The sequence below is a fragment of the Melospiza georgiana genome, chromosome 1 (genome assembly GCF_028018845.1).
Source record: "Melospiza georgiana isolate bMelGeo1 chromosome 1, bMelGeo1.pri, whole genome shotgun sequence".
NCBI lineage: Eukaryota > Metazoa > Chordata > Aves > Passeriformes > Passerellidae > Melospiza > Melospiza georgiana.
Window position 1 is genome coordinate 10,696,103 of NC_080430.1, and position 20,736 is coordinate 10,716,838.

Sequence of the window (20,736 nt, forward strand, 5' to 3'; positions counted from 1 at the left end):
AAATGCAGCTCTTTGATGTGTGTATACACAGGACAGGTGAGAGAGGAAGGGAAAAATATTCATTAATGGGAGATTACAGGGAAATGGAAACCTCTTTAAACAGTGCAAATGTAATTTAAATGCCAATAGCTAGGCAGAATGCTGGCACTGACACCTTGCATTTCTTAGAGTTTTCCTATTTTTTTTTCTCTTCAAATGAAAGATTGCAGCAACTGCAGCACAGTGGCCACTGCCACCCTGGGAGCAGAGAGCTAACTCAGAGTGCAGAGGTTTGTCACTTCCATCATGCCTGGTGCTGCTGCAGGATGGAGTGTTTCTGGGAAGTGCCCCTGGCTTCTCCAGCCTCGTGTGGTTTGAAAAGCCTTGCAGTGAAGCCCAGCACTCTGAGCATGTCAGAATTGCTAAATAAGTCACACCTGCACAGTAACAATATATTGCTACCCTCTTGAACAGCTAGGCAGTATAATTAATCTGGAATATTGAATATAAAGAGCAATGTAACCTTGAGGTTCCAGCTTCTAAGAAACAGATGTGCTGCAGAGAATAAGGCTCATAGGAGGTATTTCCTGCACCCACAAGAAGAGAGTTAGGCTGCAGGCTTGGCCTTTCACCTACCAAATCTCATTAATCTTCTACATGAGGATTGCTATTGGGAAGGTTATTACTTCACTCCTTCATACCCTGTCTAAACACACAGGCCTGACCAAGTCTTTTAGTTTCCCTTGATTCAGAGCAGGTTTGCAGCTCTCTCTAAGGCAGGGTGTGCCTGAGGAGTTGTCCATGCTGCAGGTGAACCCCAGCAGGCAGCCAGGCACCACAGGGCTGCACTCCCACGTCCCCTCAACTCCCAGGTGAGAAAGAACACAAAACAAAGGTGGTGCCAGGCAGTCACTCCCCACCCTCATGGACAGATCAATGCCCAGACAGTTCCTGAGTTAAAGATGGCTAAATTCCCCCTAGGCTCCCTCCTCTTCCTTTCTATGGCTGAGCATGAGGTTACATAGCATGGAATACTCTTTGGTTAGTGCAGCTCATCTGCTCTGTTGGGTCTTCTCCCACCCTCTTGGGCACTCCCCAGTCTGTTCACTGTGGGGCAGAGTGAGAAACTGCCAGGGCCTTTACCCTGTGCTCAGCAGGAGCTGCAACATCTATGTGTTACCAACGCTGTTTTGGTCACAAATCTAAACCACAGCACCATACCTGCTGCTATGAAAACAATCTCATCCCAGCCAAACCTGGTACAGTCCCATATTAAGACAATTTATCCCACAAATAGGTCTTGTAAAAGTATAAGGATCCTGACATTTTGGGGGCTGGATTGAATCTCAGCAGGCTCCTTGAAACAAACTTGAACTTGAACAAGGTTTCCAGTAGAGTGTTTTAGTAGATCTGACAGGGAAAAGAAAGTGGATCTTGCCACTATCATTGTTTTTGTTTCCTGAAAGTAGGAAATTAGAAGACCTAATTTTCATTTATATTTGCTTCCAAATCACTCTGCCTACAAAGGGGACCTGAAAGAGGGTATATTATCTTGTGTCAGCAATATAAATAGATTTTATACAAATCATAGTCCCCATCTAGTATTATCTATTTTCCTGCTTTAAGTGGCTCTAGGTTGACGACTCTGAGAATTCTACAAGTCTTCAAAATACAAAGGAGGGTTTTTTTTATTAAAAACTTACACATTTTCCATTATAACTTCCAAAGAATGTGTGAATGCTACCTCCTAAATGGCTAATTATTGTTGAAAAGTGAATGAAGTGCTTGAAATGTAACTGGCTTTCTACAAAGGGTGAGCAACCTTGCCATAAAAAGACATTTTGCTGGCTCATAGGCTCCAATTCCCTAAATTTATTACCTTTCAAAATTTAGTAGAGGAACATGGAGATCAAGTTTTTCTTAAAATAAATCAGTGTAAGGAATTGAAGGAAAAGTGGAAAAATTAAAAGTTTGCCAGAATTGGCAAATAAATGATATCATTTTCATTGGTGCTTAAGATGATATTAATTGCTGACATTAATAAGCATACAAAGCCAGCTATCTATCTTTTCTTATGATCTCAAGGATAAGACTGTAAACCATCCATCTCAACAGTCTCTTTCAAACTGTCTTGCCCAGCAAGGCATGAAAAATGGTTCACATGAATTCTGAAATACTTTCAAAGGATGATAAATTCCAGAGCCATGTCAGAAAAAGAGGTGTAGGACTAGTCAGTGCATGTGAGTTTTATTGTCTTCCTATAAGTTTCAGTCTTTTAAAATGCTGTGTCATTAGCAAGCACACAGCACTCCAGTGCCTGAAATGACAAAATGACAGCAGTGTTTCATAATGCAGATAATTTAATGCACATTTGGGTTTTCATTTGCAGTGGCAATGTTGGTTTATGAGAAACTGAGTAGGTGATTTGAATTCCAGCAGAATGCACGTTTCTCCTGGTAGTCAGAGTGAAACATGAATATACAGAATGTGATTCAGACATATCGTGCAGGATAAATTCTCTGTCAGTCCACAGTTTGGAAGGAAGGCCAGGCACCATTAATATTATGAAAACAATGCTTAAAGGCACTGTAGGTTTAGAAATATCTGGGGCTGGCCCTTCCCACAAGAGAGGTTTTCCCAGTCAGGAGGAAGCTGTAGTGTTGTTATGCACCATGCAGGGTCTGAGTAGGTTGGTGACTGAGCTGGCATTTCAGCACAGTTTGTAATGATTCTAATTGCTGTTAAGCAATCAAATGAGCAGCTTTGCAGGTAGTGCTGTGCACAGTTTTGTTTCAAGAAAGGTAGTAAGTACAATCCTGAGATGTATAGGTTACAAGTTTGCTGTAGCACAGGGGAACAGCCTGTGGTTTTCAGTGTCCTCAGTGTCTTGCAGGAAGAATATAAAAAGGGGAGACACAATCAAATCCTATCAGCTTTTTTTGTGCTAATGTGTAATTTTATTCTTGCCAAGTAAATTTGTAAAAGCAGGTGCTCTGTACTCAATGTCTGTGAGCCCTATGTCCAGAGTCATTAGAAGTAATTCAATGAAAAATAGCACACTTCTAGTGACAGATAATTTTTAAGCTTCCTTTATTTACATATTAGAACATGGATTCATTTTTTTCATCTGCACAATTATGTGGATCTTGCTAAAGACCATCAGATTTTGAGGACGCAGGTGTAACTGAGCCAGTTTGGTCCCCACAGTTTGCACACAAGTGGAGAAGCGAGGCATGAGAAGGGGAGAGCTCAGCCTGGCAGTCAGCGCACAAGGTGTGAGGAGGAGTCAATGCCTTGCAGGAGATGTGAGCAGTTAGAAGCACTTCAGGATAACAGACCTGGAATCCAGGCTGTTGTTTCACTCTGCTTTTGTCTGGGAGAGCTACTGGAGGTAAAAGCAGGGAGGAGGTAGCACTTTGCAGGCAGCTGCTGTAGCTCTGCAGAGCTGTGCACAGGGATTGGAAAGGCTGCTTTCTAAGAGCACTTTAGGCATTTGCAGAGACACCTTCTCTCTAGCAGCACATTTTTGGTATGGAGGATTCCCACTAGCCTGGTTATACTTTGAAGGGTGGGGTAAGTCTCTATAATAATCTAAAATGAGAAGGGAAAACTCTGGACCCTGAACTGCTAAAAAGTAGTGATCTGTGTTCCGGAATCTGGATTAATTTTTGTTAAGGAAGAACCACAAAACTCCCAGACTGCTGTTTCTTGAGCAGTAAAAAGTGCTCTGAGTTTCTACTGGCTAGAGCCAATTTGTCTTCCTCCCAGATGGTGTCATTTTGCTTAGTCAGCACATAATTTGTAGATGGTACAGGATATTATTTTTTAAATTATTTCTTATTTTACTAAAATTATTAATGCCTTGCTAATAAAAAGACCATTAAATAAATTTTCAGCTGCTCCCTAAAATTACTTTCTTCGTTGCTTTATTCTAATTAGACACTTTTTTATGAGAGGTTTTGACAAACTATTATGGATACAAGTGGAAATAAAACTTGCCATTTTTCTGTAGCTGAAGTTCTCAGCCCAGACATAATTCAAAGTAACAGATATGGTGGTAGTGGCGTGTTAGTGTTACTAATTTCTCAGAAAAGATTTTCCCTAAGAAATAGTGTTTTATGTGATTCAAAAGTTACCTTTTCAAATCAAGTGTTAATGCAGAGGAAATGTTTATTGGCTGGATTTTGAAGTGAAGTTTAAAACACTGATATGCTGCTGTTTTTCTTTGGCAGAGTATCAAGAAGAAAAACACGAGTAAGCAAGAGATGAGCACATACCTGCGGTTCATCGTGTCCCGGATGAAGGAGCGGGTGAGTCTGGGCTGGGGGCTTTGCTCAGTCCCTGCTGCACTGCCCAGGATCATTGTGGGGGCTGCCAGAGGGTGGTTTTTATTTCTCCTGTCACAAGCACTGTGTGTGTTTTCACACACACTTCCCAGGCCCTGAGGTTTGGATCAGTCTCACCAGGTTATGCCATGGGCCTGTGGCTCCTCTGACATGGAATTTTCAGGTGTGAGACAAACCCAATCTCATGGGTTGTGGATCCCCAGTTGCCCTTGTGTAGTACTCACCTGAAATATTCCAAACTATTGCATTTTCTAATCCCTTTTAATGTGTTTTCAGCAGATTCTCAATGCAATAACAAACGCTGTCTCATGGTCATTTCAGGCTATAGATCTAAACAAGAAAGGGAAGGACAACAAACACCCAATGTATCGAAGGCTGGTGCACTCAGCTGTTGATGTTCCTACTATACAGGAGGTAGAGTCACTTGCTTTCCAACTTCCACACTGGTTTTGGTGTCTTTTTATAGTGAAAATTTGAAAAGTCCTAATCCTGTTTAATTCTCTTTGTGATCAGTATTTCAGTATTGTATCCAGCATTAGGTATGGAAGCTTAACATGTCAAACTTTTCCTCATAAATAGGTAATTGAGTAAAACCATTTTCAGTGGTTCCTAGTTTCCAGACACAGGGTATCCTCAATTCCTTTTGTACTAAGGTTACACTAGCATCTTCAGGTAGCTAAAATCTTCAGAGAAATTACTGTTTAGCTAAATCAATGAGTATTGACTCAAGTGCCTGTGTGTGCTTCTCTGGCCCAATGTTTCTGGCCACATTCTGATTTCAGTCACTATGCCCTTGTGTGGGTGTCAGCTTTATAAACATCTGAATGATTCATAGAGAACCAATCACTTTGTTGATCATGAAAAACCAGACTCACCCAAAACATCTGTTTTGCATTAATTGTTCCAAAAATAAAGTACTAATAAAAATATTGTCCCTATTTTCTGAGCCAAAGGTCTGATCATGACTCATATAAATCAACTGCACATGACCATAATAAACAGCATATTCATCTTTACTCATTCCTGCAACTGGATTGTAGGCAGTGCTGTGGTATATCTTGCCCTTTGCAAGCACAGATGTGAAGAGCCTTTGTTTTATAATTAAAATGCACAAATAAACAATAGCTTCACTGACAGTTTTGGAGACCAGCACTGCTGCTTTCTAGAAGTGCTGGCAACACTGGTTGAGCCTGAAAATAGGCCAGGTCTTCCTTTCCCTCTGTCAACTTCTCCTGCTTCCATAGAAGGTCTTTTGGCTCTGACAGCATTCTACAAGCTGATGTTTTGTTTGATGATTGGAATTGTCATAGATGTTCTTGAGAGAACCCAGCTGAAAACACTTTATTCCCTATTGGACAAAGCCATACTAAGAAAATGAATTGCATGGCTCCATGTAGGCATTTTTTATGAGTTTGGAAGACTGGGACAATCAACTTTCATCAGATAACACAGACTGTCAAATGAAGATCCTGGAAGCTCAGTCCTGAAAGGCAGTCAACATTGATTTGAAACTAGCTGATATTTTAGGGTACAAAATGTTCACCTCAGGGAACACATTTCAGTTTGAACAAATGTTCTGGGCCACACCTTATGCTGCAGCTCCTGCAGCTTCACCTTGTTTCAACCAAGAAAATATTTTTTAAACTTGGTCAAGTATTAAAGGATCTATTTTACTTCTGGGCATTGCATAAAGGGCAGCCAAAGCTCAGGTACTAACAAACCATGTCAAAGAGTTGTAAGTATCCCTTTTGTATGCAGGAAAAGCAGTGTCTGATCTGTGTTGCATAATGCAGATTCCTGTGAAAGCTCCTCTGCATAAAGCAGGTAGAGCACTTTGAAGAGTTTTCTCACAGCCTTGTGTTCTCTTTTGTGTAGAAAGTAAATGAAGGAAAGTACAGGAGTTATGAGGAGTTCAAAGCAGATGCTCAGCTGCTTCTACACAACACAGTGATTTTCTATGGAGGTAAAATACTACATTTACTGCTTGCCTTGTTTGATATGTCTTTATTTGTAGGAAACTCACAAGTCCAGGATGAATTTGGTGTTAAGTAGTCTTAAGTGTGAATGAGGTAATTTGAAAGCCCTTAAAAATCAAAGTGCATAAGAACTTTTTAGAGTCTTTTCTGGCCCACCTACTACAGAAACTATTTTCATCCTCCCTGAATAAACCTCTTAGTGAGAATTGCACTCTTTCCATCCTGCTTCTTCTTCAGCAAAGTCCTAAGTCAGTCTATACTGCAGATTTTTGCCAATATATGTATGTTTTTCTAGGGTAGGGTAGGGTTTTCTGTGTTGTGTCAGCAGAAACATATACTATGGACATATTTCTTTTACTTTTGGGCAATATCTGCCATATTGTGACAGCAAAAGCAGCTACATCCACACCAGGAGTGTGCTGCTGGTGCAGTGTGGAGGTACAGCCATCAGAGAAGCTGCCAGGCACTGGGAAGGTAATGAGTGACTGATTGGAAGTCAAAAATCCCCACCACCATGTCCAGAAGCTGTAGCCAGCTCCTGTTTTCAGAGCCACCATCTCAGGAAGGGTGTGGTTGCCCCATCAGGGGCACTGGGAGGAAGGCGGCACCAGGGAATGCAGCCTCAGGTGATTCACAGTGTGGCTGGTGGGGAGAGATGTGAATATGCCAGGAGAGGAGTACAGGGGTGTAAAGGCAGACTCAGTGATGAACAGACTGTGAAGCATCACTCAGGGCACGGGGCAGAGAGGAGATGTTTTAGGATAACTGCAGTGTGCCATTCAGACACAAGCAGAGAAAGGAACTGAACCCATATTAAGAGCAACTGTGTCTCCCTGCTGCTGCTCCTCCTCAGATGTGTACTTGCATTGTTCAGTGTGAAAGCAGTATTGTGGCACATAAATATGACACAGAAAACAAATATTGAACTGATTGTTAGAAAAATTTAAATGGAAGGGCTGTCCAAGTGATTAAATTATATTTTTTCTTCTTAAGAATGACAATTATAGCATGAATGTCACAGCTGCAAATCTTTGTGAGCACTGTGATCATACTGTGATTGTTTATACCAACTATTTTTAATTTACAGCGGACAGTGAACAAGCTGATATAGCAAGGATGCTTTACAAAGACACCTGCCATGAAGTAAGTACTACCAAGTAACCAAGATGTAACCAAGAAACTTCATTTTCATTTCAAAATCTAATTATTCTTCATATTACAAATTAAAAAGCATGTGAAATTGAATTATAAATTTCTTCCAGACAGTCTAGCAACTGATTCAAAATTCCTTTTACTTTTTCTTTAGGTTTTTGCTGTAGGTTGGGTTTTGTTGGTTTTTTGGGTTGGGTTTTTTTTTGCAACTAGGTGATAATTAAAAAAAAAACTGGTGTTCAAATTTTAGTTTTGAAAAAAATTGAGCAATACAGATTTGGACTAGAAATAATTGAACTTACTAATATAAATTGAATCTTGGACTTTAAATAATTGTACTTACTAATATAAATTGAATCTGAGGTGAGATTCCTACTAAATTCTCTAATTGTCATTTAAAAAAAATTGTCATCATTCTCCATATTCAGGGGAGACCAAAAATACAACACAGGAGCTGGCACACTTTCTCCTTTTGTACAGTTGAATTACTTCTTTCACAATGTACTTTAAATATTTGATGAATTTTAAGAACTGTTCTTTGCATTTCATCTATAATAGATCATTAATATGTCAGTGAGTCTTCTCCCTCTGCCTGGCTTTTCTGAAACATGAATAATGTTTCTTCAGGTTGTCTTTCAGCCTCTCACAGCCCACCTCAGTTTCACACCTTTAGTTTGCATGGACAGAGGTAACTCCACCAAATTAGCAAGCAGGGCTAAAAAATTGTACTACTTAAGGGAGAGGGATGCTACTGAAATCACATAAATAAGATTTTTTTTTTTGCTTATTTATCTTTTTTCTTGTTTGTTTTTCAGCTGGATGAACTGCAGCTTTGCAAGAACTGTTTCTATTTGTCAAATGCACGACCTGACAATTGGTTCTGCTATCCTTGTGTATGTTGCTGACACAGATTTTTATTTGTTTGCTTTTCTGTATGAAAGCCTGCAGTTTTGGTGTCATTAATGCATTGAATATTCCATTTCACAGGGCTGGTTTCAAAAGCATGGTTAAGACTCTGTAAGCCTGGATATTTTACACAAGTGAAGTGTTGATTGAAGTTCAAAGCTGTAACAATATAGGTTATAAACCTTGGGTATCAGCCAGTTACAACAGTTTCACAAGAAAATAAGGAGCTTACAGAACTAAAACTCTGCTCCTGAATGAAGCTAGAAAGACAAGTTAATTTTTAGGCTACTTAGGATCTCTGTTTTCAATAGACAGTTATACCCTTTTCAGACTTTGCAGTTTTAGGGGGTTTTTTTAAGTTGATCCAAGCAATCTATCTAACAAGGAAATGTAAGAAGATAAAAGTGAAAATAGCACTAGACACAAACAGTAACCATGCTCTTAAGGTACTTGCATAGTGTTACAGCAGAATATTTGTGGGAGATAGCAATATATTTCATATCCACTAATAAATCCAACTTCTTTTTCTAGATACCTAATCATGAGTTGGTTTGGGCCAAAATGAAAGGCTTTGGGTTTTGGCCAGCCAAAGTCATGCAGAAAGAGGACAATCAAGTTGATGTTCGCTTTTTTGGCCATCACCACCAAAGGTAATTTATTAATTCCATGTGCTGCTTTTTACAAACAATATTAAAAGAATTTATCTCATCTGTCATGTTGTAAATCCTGGCTCAGCTTGTTGCCAGTATTAGAAATATTGAATACTTTGCCATAATTGTTTCAGAAAACCTAAATTTCAGTCTAACACATCTGAAGTGTCCAAATTCAGTGGCTCAGAGGTTCTCTTTCCACAGTTGCCAGAAGGATGTTCTTTAATGCCATTTTAATTAAAGACAGTAAGTGAACTTAAGCTGTTTCTTCAAATGTATAGCAGTCTCCTGATCCAGGCCAAGGTGGAGATGGGACAGAAATGTGCTCCTTCTACCAGCACTATTGACTTCAGGCAATTTCTCTTTTGAGCTGAGGCACTACAATTTTGTGGTTTGGTACCATGATATATATCACAAATGTTTGTGTCTCACTGCTAGAACATTGACAGGCCTCCTGCTGGGAGCCAGTTTGCAATTTCAGAGAATCCCTATGTACACTGGAAACTTGTCTCTTAGAGATCAGCTTTTGGTTCTCTCTCCAGCTGGTTGTTCAGCATTTGGGAAGTTTGTAGCTGTGTGACAGTGGATGTACTGGTTTGGATTATTTTACTGTTTTATTTATATGCCTGTAATGTGAGGAGAAGAGACATTTCTAAAGTAATTCATGGTTTTTGGGAGATGATATATTTTGGTGCATCCCAAAAGGACCTAGACAATTCAGTTACAGTGTTTTAGTAACTGTTTATTTAAATTGCTTTCATGTAACTTGCACAGTATATAACATCTGTCACTTTCTGCCAAGACTTTCTAATGTTATAAAGTAAGTAAAGGATCTTAACTGGTGCCTCAGTTACAGAATGCTTTTACCTTGAATCTGTTAATGAATACAGTTTATTTCATTAGTTGTCTTTGGCTTTAAGTTTGAACAGTTTAAAATTACTTAATAAAGTAACCTGGCACCTGTGGGATGAGGTGCTTGCCACTTCTTAAATGAGTGCTGGTACAAAAGGCAAAGGATGTTTAACTGCAGTGCCATTGCTTACTTGCTGTGCTGGGCGTGGATAAAAGGCCCAACTTCTGGTTAGTGTAAATTGGCATTGTTTTTTGTCTTTACTCAAATTAAATTTATACTGCAAGAATCAAGAATCTTTTCACAAACATGTTATTTGTTGAGTATTTAATCTGTTAGGCAGATGTGCATAGCAGTGACTCTATATCCAGTGTCCAATGTTGCCTGGTGGTTGGTATAACCTCTCAGAATGTCAAGACCTGCCTATCTTACTCTCTGAGGATTCTCTGAACACATTTAAGTCGACAGAGTAACTTTGGAACCATGTCACTGGCATGAATTCAGTCCAAATAAGCATGAGAGTCCCCATGGAAGTTCAGTCCTGATAAACAGGGGCCCAGGACACAAAATGTTTCTATTCAAGGTGAGGAGTTAGTACATTCCCTGACAATTTTAGGAAAGAGGTCGAGCTAAATTGGATTAGCATATGAACCTCCAGTAAAAAAATGTTTCTGTGTCTGAGTCAGGGCATTTAACAAGAGAACATGTAAGAGATGGTGCTGGGGAAGGTTTGTGGCTCATCAAAAATGAGAGAGACTTTAAGCCATAGCACCAATAGCTAACAAGTATTTATAATAACAAAAATGTCCAACAGCATGCAGTCCATTTTTTCAAATGTGTTGAGTTTAAAAAAAAAATCAAAAAGGAATTGTCAGTGAAATCGTGGTGTCGACCATTGTGAAAAACTGCTTTTGAAGTCAGTTTCTCAGGTTGAGATCCTTCACCTGGTTTTCATGTCTCTGAACTGTGTGTTCTGTGTATTCACAAGGGCCTGGATCCCCTCTGAAAACATTCAAGACATCACAGTGAACATCCACCGGCTGCACGTGAAGCGCAGCATGGGCTGGAAGAAGGCCTGTGATGAGCTGGAGCTGCACCAGCGCTTCCTCCGCGAGGGAAGATTCTGGAAATCAAAGAATGAGGACAAAGGGGAAGAGGAGGCAGAGTCCAGCATCTCTTCCACTAGCAACGAGCAAGTGAGTGCTGCTGCAATATTAGCAATTGGGGAAATTCATTAAAGAGTACAAAGTCAGTGTCGTTTTGATTAATGTGCTGTTAATTAGCCTTGTGCTCTGTCTGCAGGTTTGTGAGGACAAGAGGGTTTAAAGATTTATTCTCCCTATCACTTGTTCCCCCTTATTATCCCTATCTTGCTATCAGTAATAGCAAGAATTTAGATTTTCCTTCTTTCCTCAGTTTCTTGAATGACCTTTGTGAAGTTTCAAAGTGTTTGTCATGTACAGCACCTTGATGAGACAGATCAAGATTTCTAAAGTTAAACAGGAATGCTCGAGTTAAATGTCACAGATATCAGATGGACTGCAACAGTGCCTTCTTGGAGCTCTGTCAAGGGACAGCCCTGTGGCTGCTCAGCCTTTTCACAGCTGGAGTATGTTCACTTTGAGCTCTATTCTGCCTTCAGATCCACAAGTTACACCAGCCATGACATTTTCAGCAGGTCCAACTGAAGTTAGGTGCAAACGTTGCACTTGAGGACCACGTGACCAGAAACTGATTAAAGTCATTAAAAATAATTCTGCAAAACAAGAAAAATCATGTTGTTTTAACAAAGAGCACAAATGGCCAAGATCCAAAACTTTGCATTTCCACATGAAAATTCCCTTATCATAGCTGATCTTTACTAATCATTCATTGTTCAAGAGAGTGTTATATATTCACTACTAGTGACTTGGCAGTAAGATTTTCATAGTTTGAAGGATGCTTCTCTGTATTTTTGGCAGCCCTTTCCCTGGCAACATCTTTCCTCATTTAAAACCCCTATCCTTTCTCTAAGTCTGTATTTAAATAAAAAAATCAGTGTATTTTTACCCTCTTCCTTTGTCCTTTTGTCAAACAGGTCTATCACCCAGTCTGGAACTAAAAAGTTTATGAAAGTCTATGTTGTGGTGGAAGGTTGTTCCTTAGCAATGTTGGTTTAGGATTTTTTAGCCTGGTCTGCTTAGCTAACCCTTTGTAGCCCCTTTATTTAAATTTGTGTGTGCGATCATACAACAGCCTGTGGTAAAACAGGAAAATAGTCACAAATAAAAGAACTGGTATTTTCCCTTTTTTTTCAGAAGTGTCAGTCACAGGGTCTGAAGTGTACATTTACATATTTTCTCTTCAATGCCAACTATTCTTCCTTGACTTGGCTAACGCTTATACCTGTTTTACTGGTTTCCCAGAAAAACAGAAACACAGGAGTAGCCATCAAACTCACTGTTCTGCTGTAGTCTGCAATATCCTGTTACTAAGACTAGGTAGTGCTAGCCATGCTTCAAAAGCAGGCATAAGAACTTCTCTACAAGCACTGTAAGATAATTACCATCCACTTAGCTCTCATCCTTGTTTCTACTGTGAGACTGACTTTTATTCTAAAGCATAAAGTTCCATACTCCTCCAGTAATAATCCAGTCTAGGTGATCTTACCAAATTTACATACTTATATTCTCTTTATAATCACTGCTGTTTTCTGGCATCCAAAAAGATCTGATTTCTAAGTATGGGTCACTGATATCAGAATATCTCAGAAAAGTGTTTGAGCTTGTGTGTGCAATGAAGAAAGGAATTATTAAGAATAGTTTAGCCAAGTGCATGTTGAATGGTAGAACTTGTTCTTTAATTTTGTTCCTTCCTGCAGTCATAGTCATCAGTGATAATGTAGGAAGTTTATTGTGTGCACTTCTCATTTAAGAACATTTCATTAACATTTCTATTTGATACCCTAAATAATTGCAAATAATCACAAATAAAAGGCATATCAGTCATGTTACAATGAAAGCCACTTACATTTACTGGTTTTTGGGTTGATTCAACATGCTTTTCTTAATTTTCATAGCTGAAGGTTACTCAGGAACCACGAGCAAAGAAAGGACGACGTAACCAGAGTATGGAACTCAAGAAAGAAGTGAGTAACCTCAATTACTGTGTTTGTAGAGATAGAAAAGTACAAAAAGTCTGAAATTTTAATAGGCACTCCTTCAATTTCAGTCACCTTTTAGTGATGTTACAGTAATAGCCTTGGAAGTTCCAGCCCCACAGCTTGGTACTCCCTGCTAACAAGTTTAACTGTGCCTCCCACATGCAAGCAATGTGTGTCATCATTGGAATATTCTGTATCGTGAACAAAGCAAGCCAGCTTACAACATTTCTTTTTTAATAACTAATTCAGGATATCAGCAAGCCCATAAACAGCAAAAATTAGAAGTGCAATCAGGACTATTAAGTTTATGAGCCACCTTACCCACTTTGTCTGCAGGGCTTCCCTGTGTGTCCCGCTTGCGGGATCAGGGAGCCGAGGGCTGCGCTATTGCTCGTGTACACGAGGGGGCACTTACAGAGAGAGCCGTAAATCTCTTCCCGAGCCGCCAAGGACTCTTTCCTGGCCTCCTTCCAGCTGAGAGGAACGCTGAGAAACATTTGCACATATGTGTGTGTTCCCTGCCAGAGGGCTCGGGATGCCCTTGCAGAGGAGGCTGCGGGGACTGGAGCAGCAGAGCTACAGAGGGGCTGGAGCAGCAGAGCTCTCTGTAGAGCAGAGCTCTCTGTAGAGCAGAGCTCTCTGTGGTGGCTGGAACAGGGACAAGGACGCTCCTCATTCCCTGCCTCCCTATTGTACCTGATCCTGCAGGAGGCAGCCTCATGGATGGGGACAGTGACACGCTCTCTGCTCCCTGGGGCACAAACTTGGTTTGAGTGCAAGATTGGCAAGACATCCTCCTGTAATCTTCCTTTCTTACTGTGTTTTCTGTCAAGCAAATGCTGTAATTTGCTTCATATATTTATGTCTTAACATTTGCCTTCTTAGCTCTGATCAGTGATCCAGAAGTCAATCAGTGACCTCTCAGAGAGTAATTGATTGCAAAAGGGAATACACAGTCAGCCTTTTGAATGTTGTGAGCAATGCTTCATCACACAGACAGGCACTAAGTCCAGTCCTGAGCAAGGCTTTGTCTCTACACTGCTAAATGAGCAGTAAAAGATCTAACTTTAATTTTAAAAAAATTGTTTATGTCTTCAGACACCTCAAATAGCAATAAACATTTCCAGGAGTATAACGCCAATCTGTTCTAAAGAGCAAGAGCCATTGGTGTTACATTGTAATAACACAGGCAGCTGAATTCAGCACAGTACACTACAGTAACAGGGACTTCTTTCTTGATAATTGTGTAATTATACAGAGCCTCTGTGGTCATCAAGTCTCGTTCCATATTATTGGAAGCAAGACGTAGGCTCTCATTAGCCTTTCATCTTCAAAGGACCTTTGAAGTTCTGATCAATCTTTGCAGCACTTCTGTGGAGTCAGTGGAATATCACAGACTCCAGGGCAGCCTGTTGGGTCAGAGTAAGCCCAGAGTTTGCCAAAACAATCCAGGAGCCTTGGCCATGCAACTACAGTCTCTTTAGGCAGAATACTGTGGGGGAAAAATATCTCTAGCAAACCTCTAGCAATCCCAAGGAGTCAGCACAGCCTCTGAGTTTTTTCATACTTTTGGGGAGGTGAGGCTGGCTGAAGTCAGAAAAGCCTGACCCAAGAGCCTGCCCACTCTCAAGTTGGTTTTCCACAGGGATCCCACATCCCATTAGCACTACAGGTTTTCAGCAGACATCTTTCATATTAATTACACTGATATTACTCACATAACATTTTTTCTTCAGGGGGACCTGAAAAGGGAACAGGTTGACTTGTTCTATGTGGATATCTGATTTACAAGTTTGTTCTTTCTCTGCAGGAGCCAGAACCTGAAACTGAAGCAGTAAGTTCAAGCCAGGAAATTCCCACAATGCCTCAGCCCATTGAAAAAGTTTCAGTCTCAACTCAGACCAAGAAGTTAAGTGCCTCTTCTCCAAAAATGGTGCATCGGAGCATCCAGACCAGTAATGATGGAGTGTGTCAGAACATGTGCCATGACAAATACACCAAAATCTTTAATGATTTCAAGGACAGGATGAAAGCTGATCACAAAAGAGAAACTGAGAGAGTCGTGCGAGAGGCAGTGGAAAAGGTAACACTTGTTGAACACCACCTGCCCTGGGCTGAGGAGAGGAGATTTTGGGGATTTCTTCTTCTTTCTATTTTTGTAACAACCTATTTTACCAAAACGAATAAAAAATGTTTTCCAAAGAGACCACATAAAAATAGTCTCCATTACTGTTTTTTTAGACCATTTCTATACCAACAAACGTACTGTAAACAGCAAACTCTTGGCTTTTTTGATTTTTGTCCAGTGAAATCAGTTTGTGATCCAAAACTAAAACTAATTGTTTCATTCATTCATGAGTATCTGTTTCCAAAGCCTTTCTCTCCATTGTTGTGTGATTCTAAACAATGTCATTGTTTAACTGCTAATCGTAAATAATTCTTCTTTTGCCCATCTTCTGACCTAAAGATCAAATAGGGTCACTGAAATTTGTTTGAATTTTCTTATCTAATAATAACCTGTTTAAAATTCAATGTCTAAGCTTGACCTGGTCACCTTTGGCTAGAGAGAGCAGGGCAATTTGGAGGATGATTTGTCTGACCTCTCTTAAGTACCTGTCTTAAGATAAGATGAATTTCCTTCTGGATGAAGGACTGTGAAATGAACTTAGGGAGTTCAAGTGTTAATCCTGTAGGATTAAGACATCAAATGTTTATATACCTGAGCAAGGGCAGAGGAGCCTCACTGACAATGAACACTAAAATAAATAAATACCTCTTAATGAACTCAGGGATGTTCTATTTTGTATTTTCCATTGTGCATTTGCTGTAGATTTATATGCAGTTGTAGATTTGGAGAAAACAAAATATTTTTAAAGAGAAATTAATAAATTTATAAACTGATTGATCAAATTTATAAACTGATTCAGCAAATATGCATAGAACTTATTTAGCTGTTATTACAGATGCCTAGCAGAGGAGAAATACAGTGACATTTTTATTTTTATTAAATCTGTTTTTGTTATATCTCTAATTGAGCAAATTTTTATTTCCTAAATAGGAGAAATCTCAAATTAGGTGACCCCCACCTGCATCAGTAACAGAGATTTAAAGAGCAGAGGTTTAAGTAAGACACTTTTAACTCCAGGAGCTGTCCCTTGATTGTTTTGCTGTCTGTGTTTGGCAGCTGCGCACGGAGATGGAGGAGGAGAAAAGGCAGGCTGTGAACAAAGCTGTGGCCAACGCACAAGGAGAGATGGACAGAAAGTGTAAGCAGGTAAAGGAGAAGTGCAAAGAAGAGTTTCTAGAAGAAATTAAGAAGCTAGCAGGTCAGCACAAGCAACTGATTTCCCAGACCAAGAAGAAGCAGTGGGTAAGTGTCAAAAATGTATCACAAGAGAGTTAAGTGGAAATGTAAAATGCATTCTGCAGGAGTTGAAGGGGATTTCTTCCTTGCTTTTTACTGCACTGCTCTTTCACTGCTCTTTCAGCATTAAGGCTTTCTCCTTCATATAACTGTTTCAAATCTTCTCCAAATTTCAACTTGGCATTTTGATTACTTTCCATCTTAATTTGTTAGTGCTAACAGCAACATCCTCTCAAGTCCAATCAGATCTTAGTATCCAAAATATTTTTTCTAAATGCTGTTTTACTCTGTATAAGACATGCTTTGCATTATGTTCACACTTCTTTGATCTTGAGACCTCAGAGGGTACAATATCTGGCTGCATCAATTTAGATTCCCCTGCTAATAAGGCTGTTAGTGATATCCTTTTGGCCTTTTCCTCTCCTTGCTTTTTCTAAGACACGCATTCTGAAATGTATTCCTCTCTTGTTTGGTCCTTAAGTGCAACTCTGCAGCACCAGCTACAAAAACCACGTTGGTGTGCCCTCTGGAAAAGTGAAAATAGACATCTAACTTACTGTTCTGCTACACACAACAAACTTCCCCCTGGTTTTATTTGGATTGTGGCTGGAGTGTTCCTCACACATGGCTGTACAGCACCTAGCCAAACACTGCAAGAACCATAAACTGTGCTGCTTGCCAGGAGCAGAGTACAGGTGGAAACTGCTCTGCCCAGGAGCTGGGACCTGGCACACACACAAAGTCTGCTATTCCTTTGTTAATTTTCACAGAACAGGGGAGCAAAAGCCATCACTGAGGAAGTCCTACAGCACTGTGACAGTTGTCTGTAACACACAGGGGTGTGGGCACAGGACTGTAGCACTGGTGGGGCTGGAGAGGAGCAGGAGCCTCCAGGAGATGGCACCAGCCAAGAGACAGCCAGTCCTGCCACCCCCTGCAGCCCCATTTGCCCTCTGCTCTAAGGGGCTGTTTTGCTGCTGCTCAGCCTCATTAGTCCCCGTGCTTACATGAAACAATGGGCCCTGCAGGGAAAACTCTGCTCTGGAGAGGAGTGGAAAAAATACTCAGGCAAGACAGTCAATCACTGACTATCACAGATATGAGTTTGGTTTTTGGAAAGAGAATAATTACTTCAAATGCCCCAGTTCCTGCAGTCTTCATTTCTGTTCATCACAGAGGTTTTACTGTGGGTGTTATGATGGTGCAGTGCTTGGGTCTGTCAATAAGAGATTTCCTCCCTACCTGTCTCTGCAGACCAGAGAAGTTATTTTTGACTGCCTTGATGGAGTTTCTGTGCTCAGTGTGTCACCAGCTGCTGGGGCCTGTGTGCTCACCTGTGGCACTGGAGAGGGAAATGGAACTGCCTTTGCCCACTATAGAATATGTCAAATTACCTCTGTTCTGTCAGGAGTGAAGAGCACAATGTGAACCACTGTCACCACTCAGCTGACATGCACTAACTGGGGCACAATAACATCATTGTGAGGCTGGACTCTTGGCTTTAGCTGCTTTTTGGTAGTTTTGAAGGTAGAATTTTCAAGAGAGACTGACTGGAGTTATCTGCTCCAATGTGCCTTTACTATATCCTTCAGACTAATCAAAAAATGCCCTGGTACCACATCACTGAATTTATTAATGAGGACATAAAGCTTCATTACTGAGCAAAACAATCAAAAGATAGGAAGAGTATTTGACAATCTTGCCTATTTCTGTGGCCTCAGACTATCTGTCAATCACCAACCTAAATGAAGGCATCATGCAGGCAGCTGGTTTGCATGTGGCAGGAGAGGGAGGGTCAGGATAAACACCTCTGCATTCAGGCTGATGGATCTGCCTGCCAACACACAGCCCCAGGCAGCTGGACTTGGTCCAATTACACAACTCCCCAGTGATTCTTCCTTCAGTGCTACTAATGACAGTCCCTGGTGTGTAGTGCTGCACTTGTGTGCTGCTATTATAATGATACCTCCTTACCAAAATCTCATGTAATTAACACACATACTAAATGAGTTTTGCTGGCTTTGCTTTTTAATTAGGAGTAGAGACCTCTGGTTTTGTGTAATGCTGATGTCTGTGCTTGGGAATACAGCTGCTATTATTCACACTGTATTTGTCTTTTTCTCATACCTAAAAAACAAGTCCAGCTGGGATAAAGGGATCATTTTGCTGGTAGTGTACAGGACATGAGATGTGCTTCCAGCCCTGAGAAGACTAATGCACAGTTAAAAAATAACAGTTCCTCTTTCTCTAGCTGGTCACAATTGACTTAGCCCAATTTCATTTTTATACCTTCAGAAAATTTGGGTTTAATGCAGATATCTCAAGTAAATAGCAAAGAAAAGGAAGAAGTGTAAAGGCAGCAGTAACAATAATGAGATTATGCACCTCCGTGGCCTCTAGGGTTCAGGCTGCAGTGCTGGTCTTGACAATGTTTCTATTTTAGTTTCTCCAAATTATTTTATTTTTATATAAGACTCATTTAAATTGGTGCATAGGTCATTTCATAGACAGTTTTCAACTTTTTTTCTTTCAAATCTATTTACACATATATTTATTTTAACTTGCAACAGGTGGGCTTTAAGTCAATGAGCATTGTCTGTAATGTGTACTCTCTGAAACAAAACCCCAAGTGATTGATAACATTTAGAAAGAGGAAAATACAAAGGAAAGAGGAAAATACAAAGAGAAGAGGAGGCCTGAGGCCAGCTGGCATTTTGCCTCCAGTGCCACATGTGCTGGTACCAGCACAGATGACATTATTTTCCTTTTGTAAGTGGAGATTTACATCCCACACTTATGGCCAGCATATGTAAAGGGAAGTGCAGGACCCACAGATCAGTTGTCCTCTCCTGTCGTAGCATTTTTTGATCTCTCCAAGCCAGCAGATGTGAATTTGCTCTCTGGGCTGAGGCCCATGCTGTACATAATGGAGAGCCACAGCTGCTCCCAGCACCTTTCCAGCAGATGATCCTGATGGCTCCCACAGGCCTGTGGGCAGCCAGCAACATGAAAAACCAGGAAAACAGCTCTCAAGAGGACACTTGTTTGCAGACATTTTTACAAATAAACTTCCCAGGAGCTAAATTATGAAAGGAAAATGGAGAGGTTCCCTTCTCACACAGCTAGGGCAGTCCCTTTATTGCTGATATAAATAAATGGTTATCAGTTTAGCCAATGTAAATGTTGGCTTTCTTGGATCTGTCTTTCAGTAGTGTGGGTTGTTGTGGTTTTTCTTTTGAGGCAGTTGGGTTTGTTTCCTTTGTAATTCTGTTTTATTAGCAAAGCTGTAGCTAGACAGGACATAAAAATTAAATTGTGTGTTATTTTGTGGTTTGATAGCAGCCTGCACAGACTGTGTGATATCCCTCCCCTTGTTCACCATCATGCAATGAGCATTTCAGACTGGATTCCTAAAGATGCCTCCTGATTTTGAGCAGACCAAATTCAGAAAGACAAATTTGAGGTCATTAGAAGCTGACTGTCCAGGATGCAGAAGTATAAATGGTCCCTTAAGCAGCAATGCCACCTTATCTTATGGAGTTTTGTCAAAATGACAGTTCATGCTTTTGCAGCACTGCCTTAAGGGGCATAAACCTGCCTGAAGACAGGGCACTGTGTGGGTGCTGTGCCTCCTTGATGGCCACCCTTGGTGCTGACCAGCATGTTGCCTTCCCTTTCTTATTTCCCCAGAGGCCACAGGGTTATTTTCCAAGTAGATTTCCAGCTATCAGAAGGCTGGGGGTGTTCTCTGTGTTCCGAGGTAGAAATCATCTTTGCTGCAGCTTTCTCCAGAACCAAATAATTCTGCATTAAGCATGGGCTGTGTAGCATCTTTCTTTCAGGAGTTTTGTGCAGTGCTGGCAGGCAGGACAAAGGGCAAGAGCCCAGGTAGCCAACCTATGTATGACCTTGGGTTTATCTAAGACTTGGAGGAAAAACCACTTTTTTGATCTGCTCAGTAGCACTCATGGAGCACAAGGTTTTCCCTTCAGGAGGTGGCAGTGCTGGCTGCCAGTCAGCAAACCCCAGTGACAGCAGTGTCCTTACAGGCTGACCCCACATGGGTTATAACAAACCCATAATTCTTGTCTCCTGGGATGCCATTGTTGTGACTTTTGACATTTTCTAGACCTAAAGGATCTTCCCCAGCAATCTCTGGACAAGTCAGGCTTATAAAGAAACCTCAAACACTGATTTTCAAGACTGTGCAGAGCCTGTTGGGGCCAGCAGTGCCTGTTGATTTATTGTAGCTTTTAAGACATAGATCAGGGTGCAGTTACACAAATATAGGGTAAAAGATGCTTCCTGCGCTGTGTGCCTGAAAAATGTCACTCCACAATTCTGAGAGATGAGTTTTCTTAAGTGAGAGAT

General features: G+C 40.6%; 1 protein-coding gene across 5 annotated transcripts in view; it reads left to right on the forward strand.

Annotated features, from left to right (window-relative positions):
* The window catches only part of ZMYND11 (zinc finger MYND-type containing 11), a 106,183-nt gene that overhangs the window by 82,116 nt on the left and 3,331 nt on the right, over positions 1-20,736 (forward strand). For all 5 annotated transcript variants that reach the window (XM_058019151.1, XM_058019175.1, XM_058019185.1 and 2 more), the window contains 10 exons: positions 4,212-4,289; positions 4,647-4,739; positions 6,201-6,288; positions 7,389-7,444; positions 8,269-8,346; positions 8,891-9,009; positions 10,848-11,055; positions 12,918-12,986; positions 14,812-15,084; positions 16,186-16,371. In XM_058019151.1, coding sequence (XP_057875134.1) covers positions 4,212-4,289; positions 4,647-4,739; positions 6,201-6,288; positions 7,389-7,444; positions 8,269-8,346; positions 8,891-9,009; positions 10,848-11,055; positions 12,918-12,986; positions 14,812-15,084; positions 16,186-16,371 — 1,248 coding nt within the window. The remainder of the gene's footprint in view (positions 1-4,211; positions 4,290-4,646; positions 4,740-6,200; positions 6,289-7,388; positions 7,445-8,268; positions 8,347-8,890; positions 9,010-10,847; positions 11,056-12,917; positions 12,987-14,811; positions 15,085-16,185; positions 16,372-20,736) is intronic.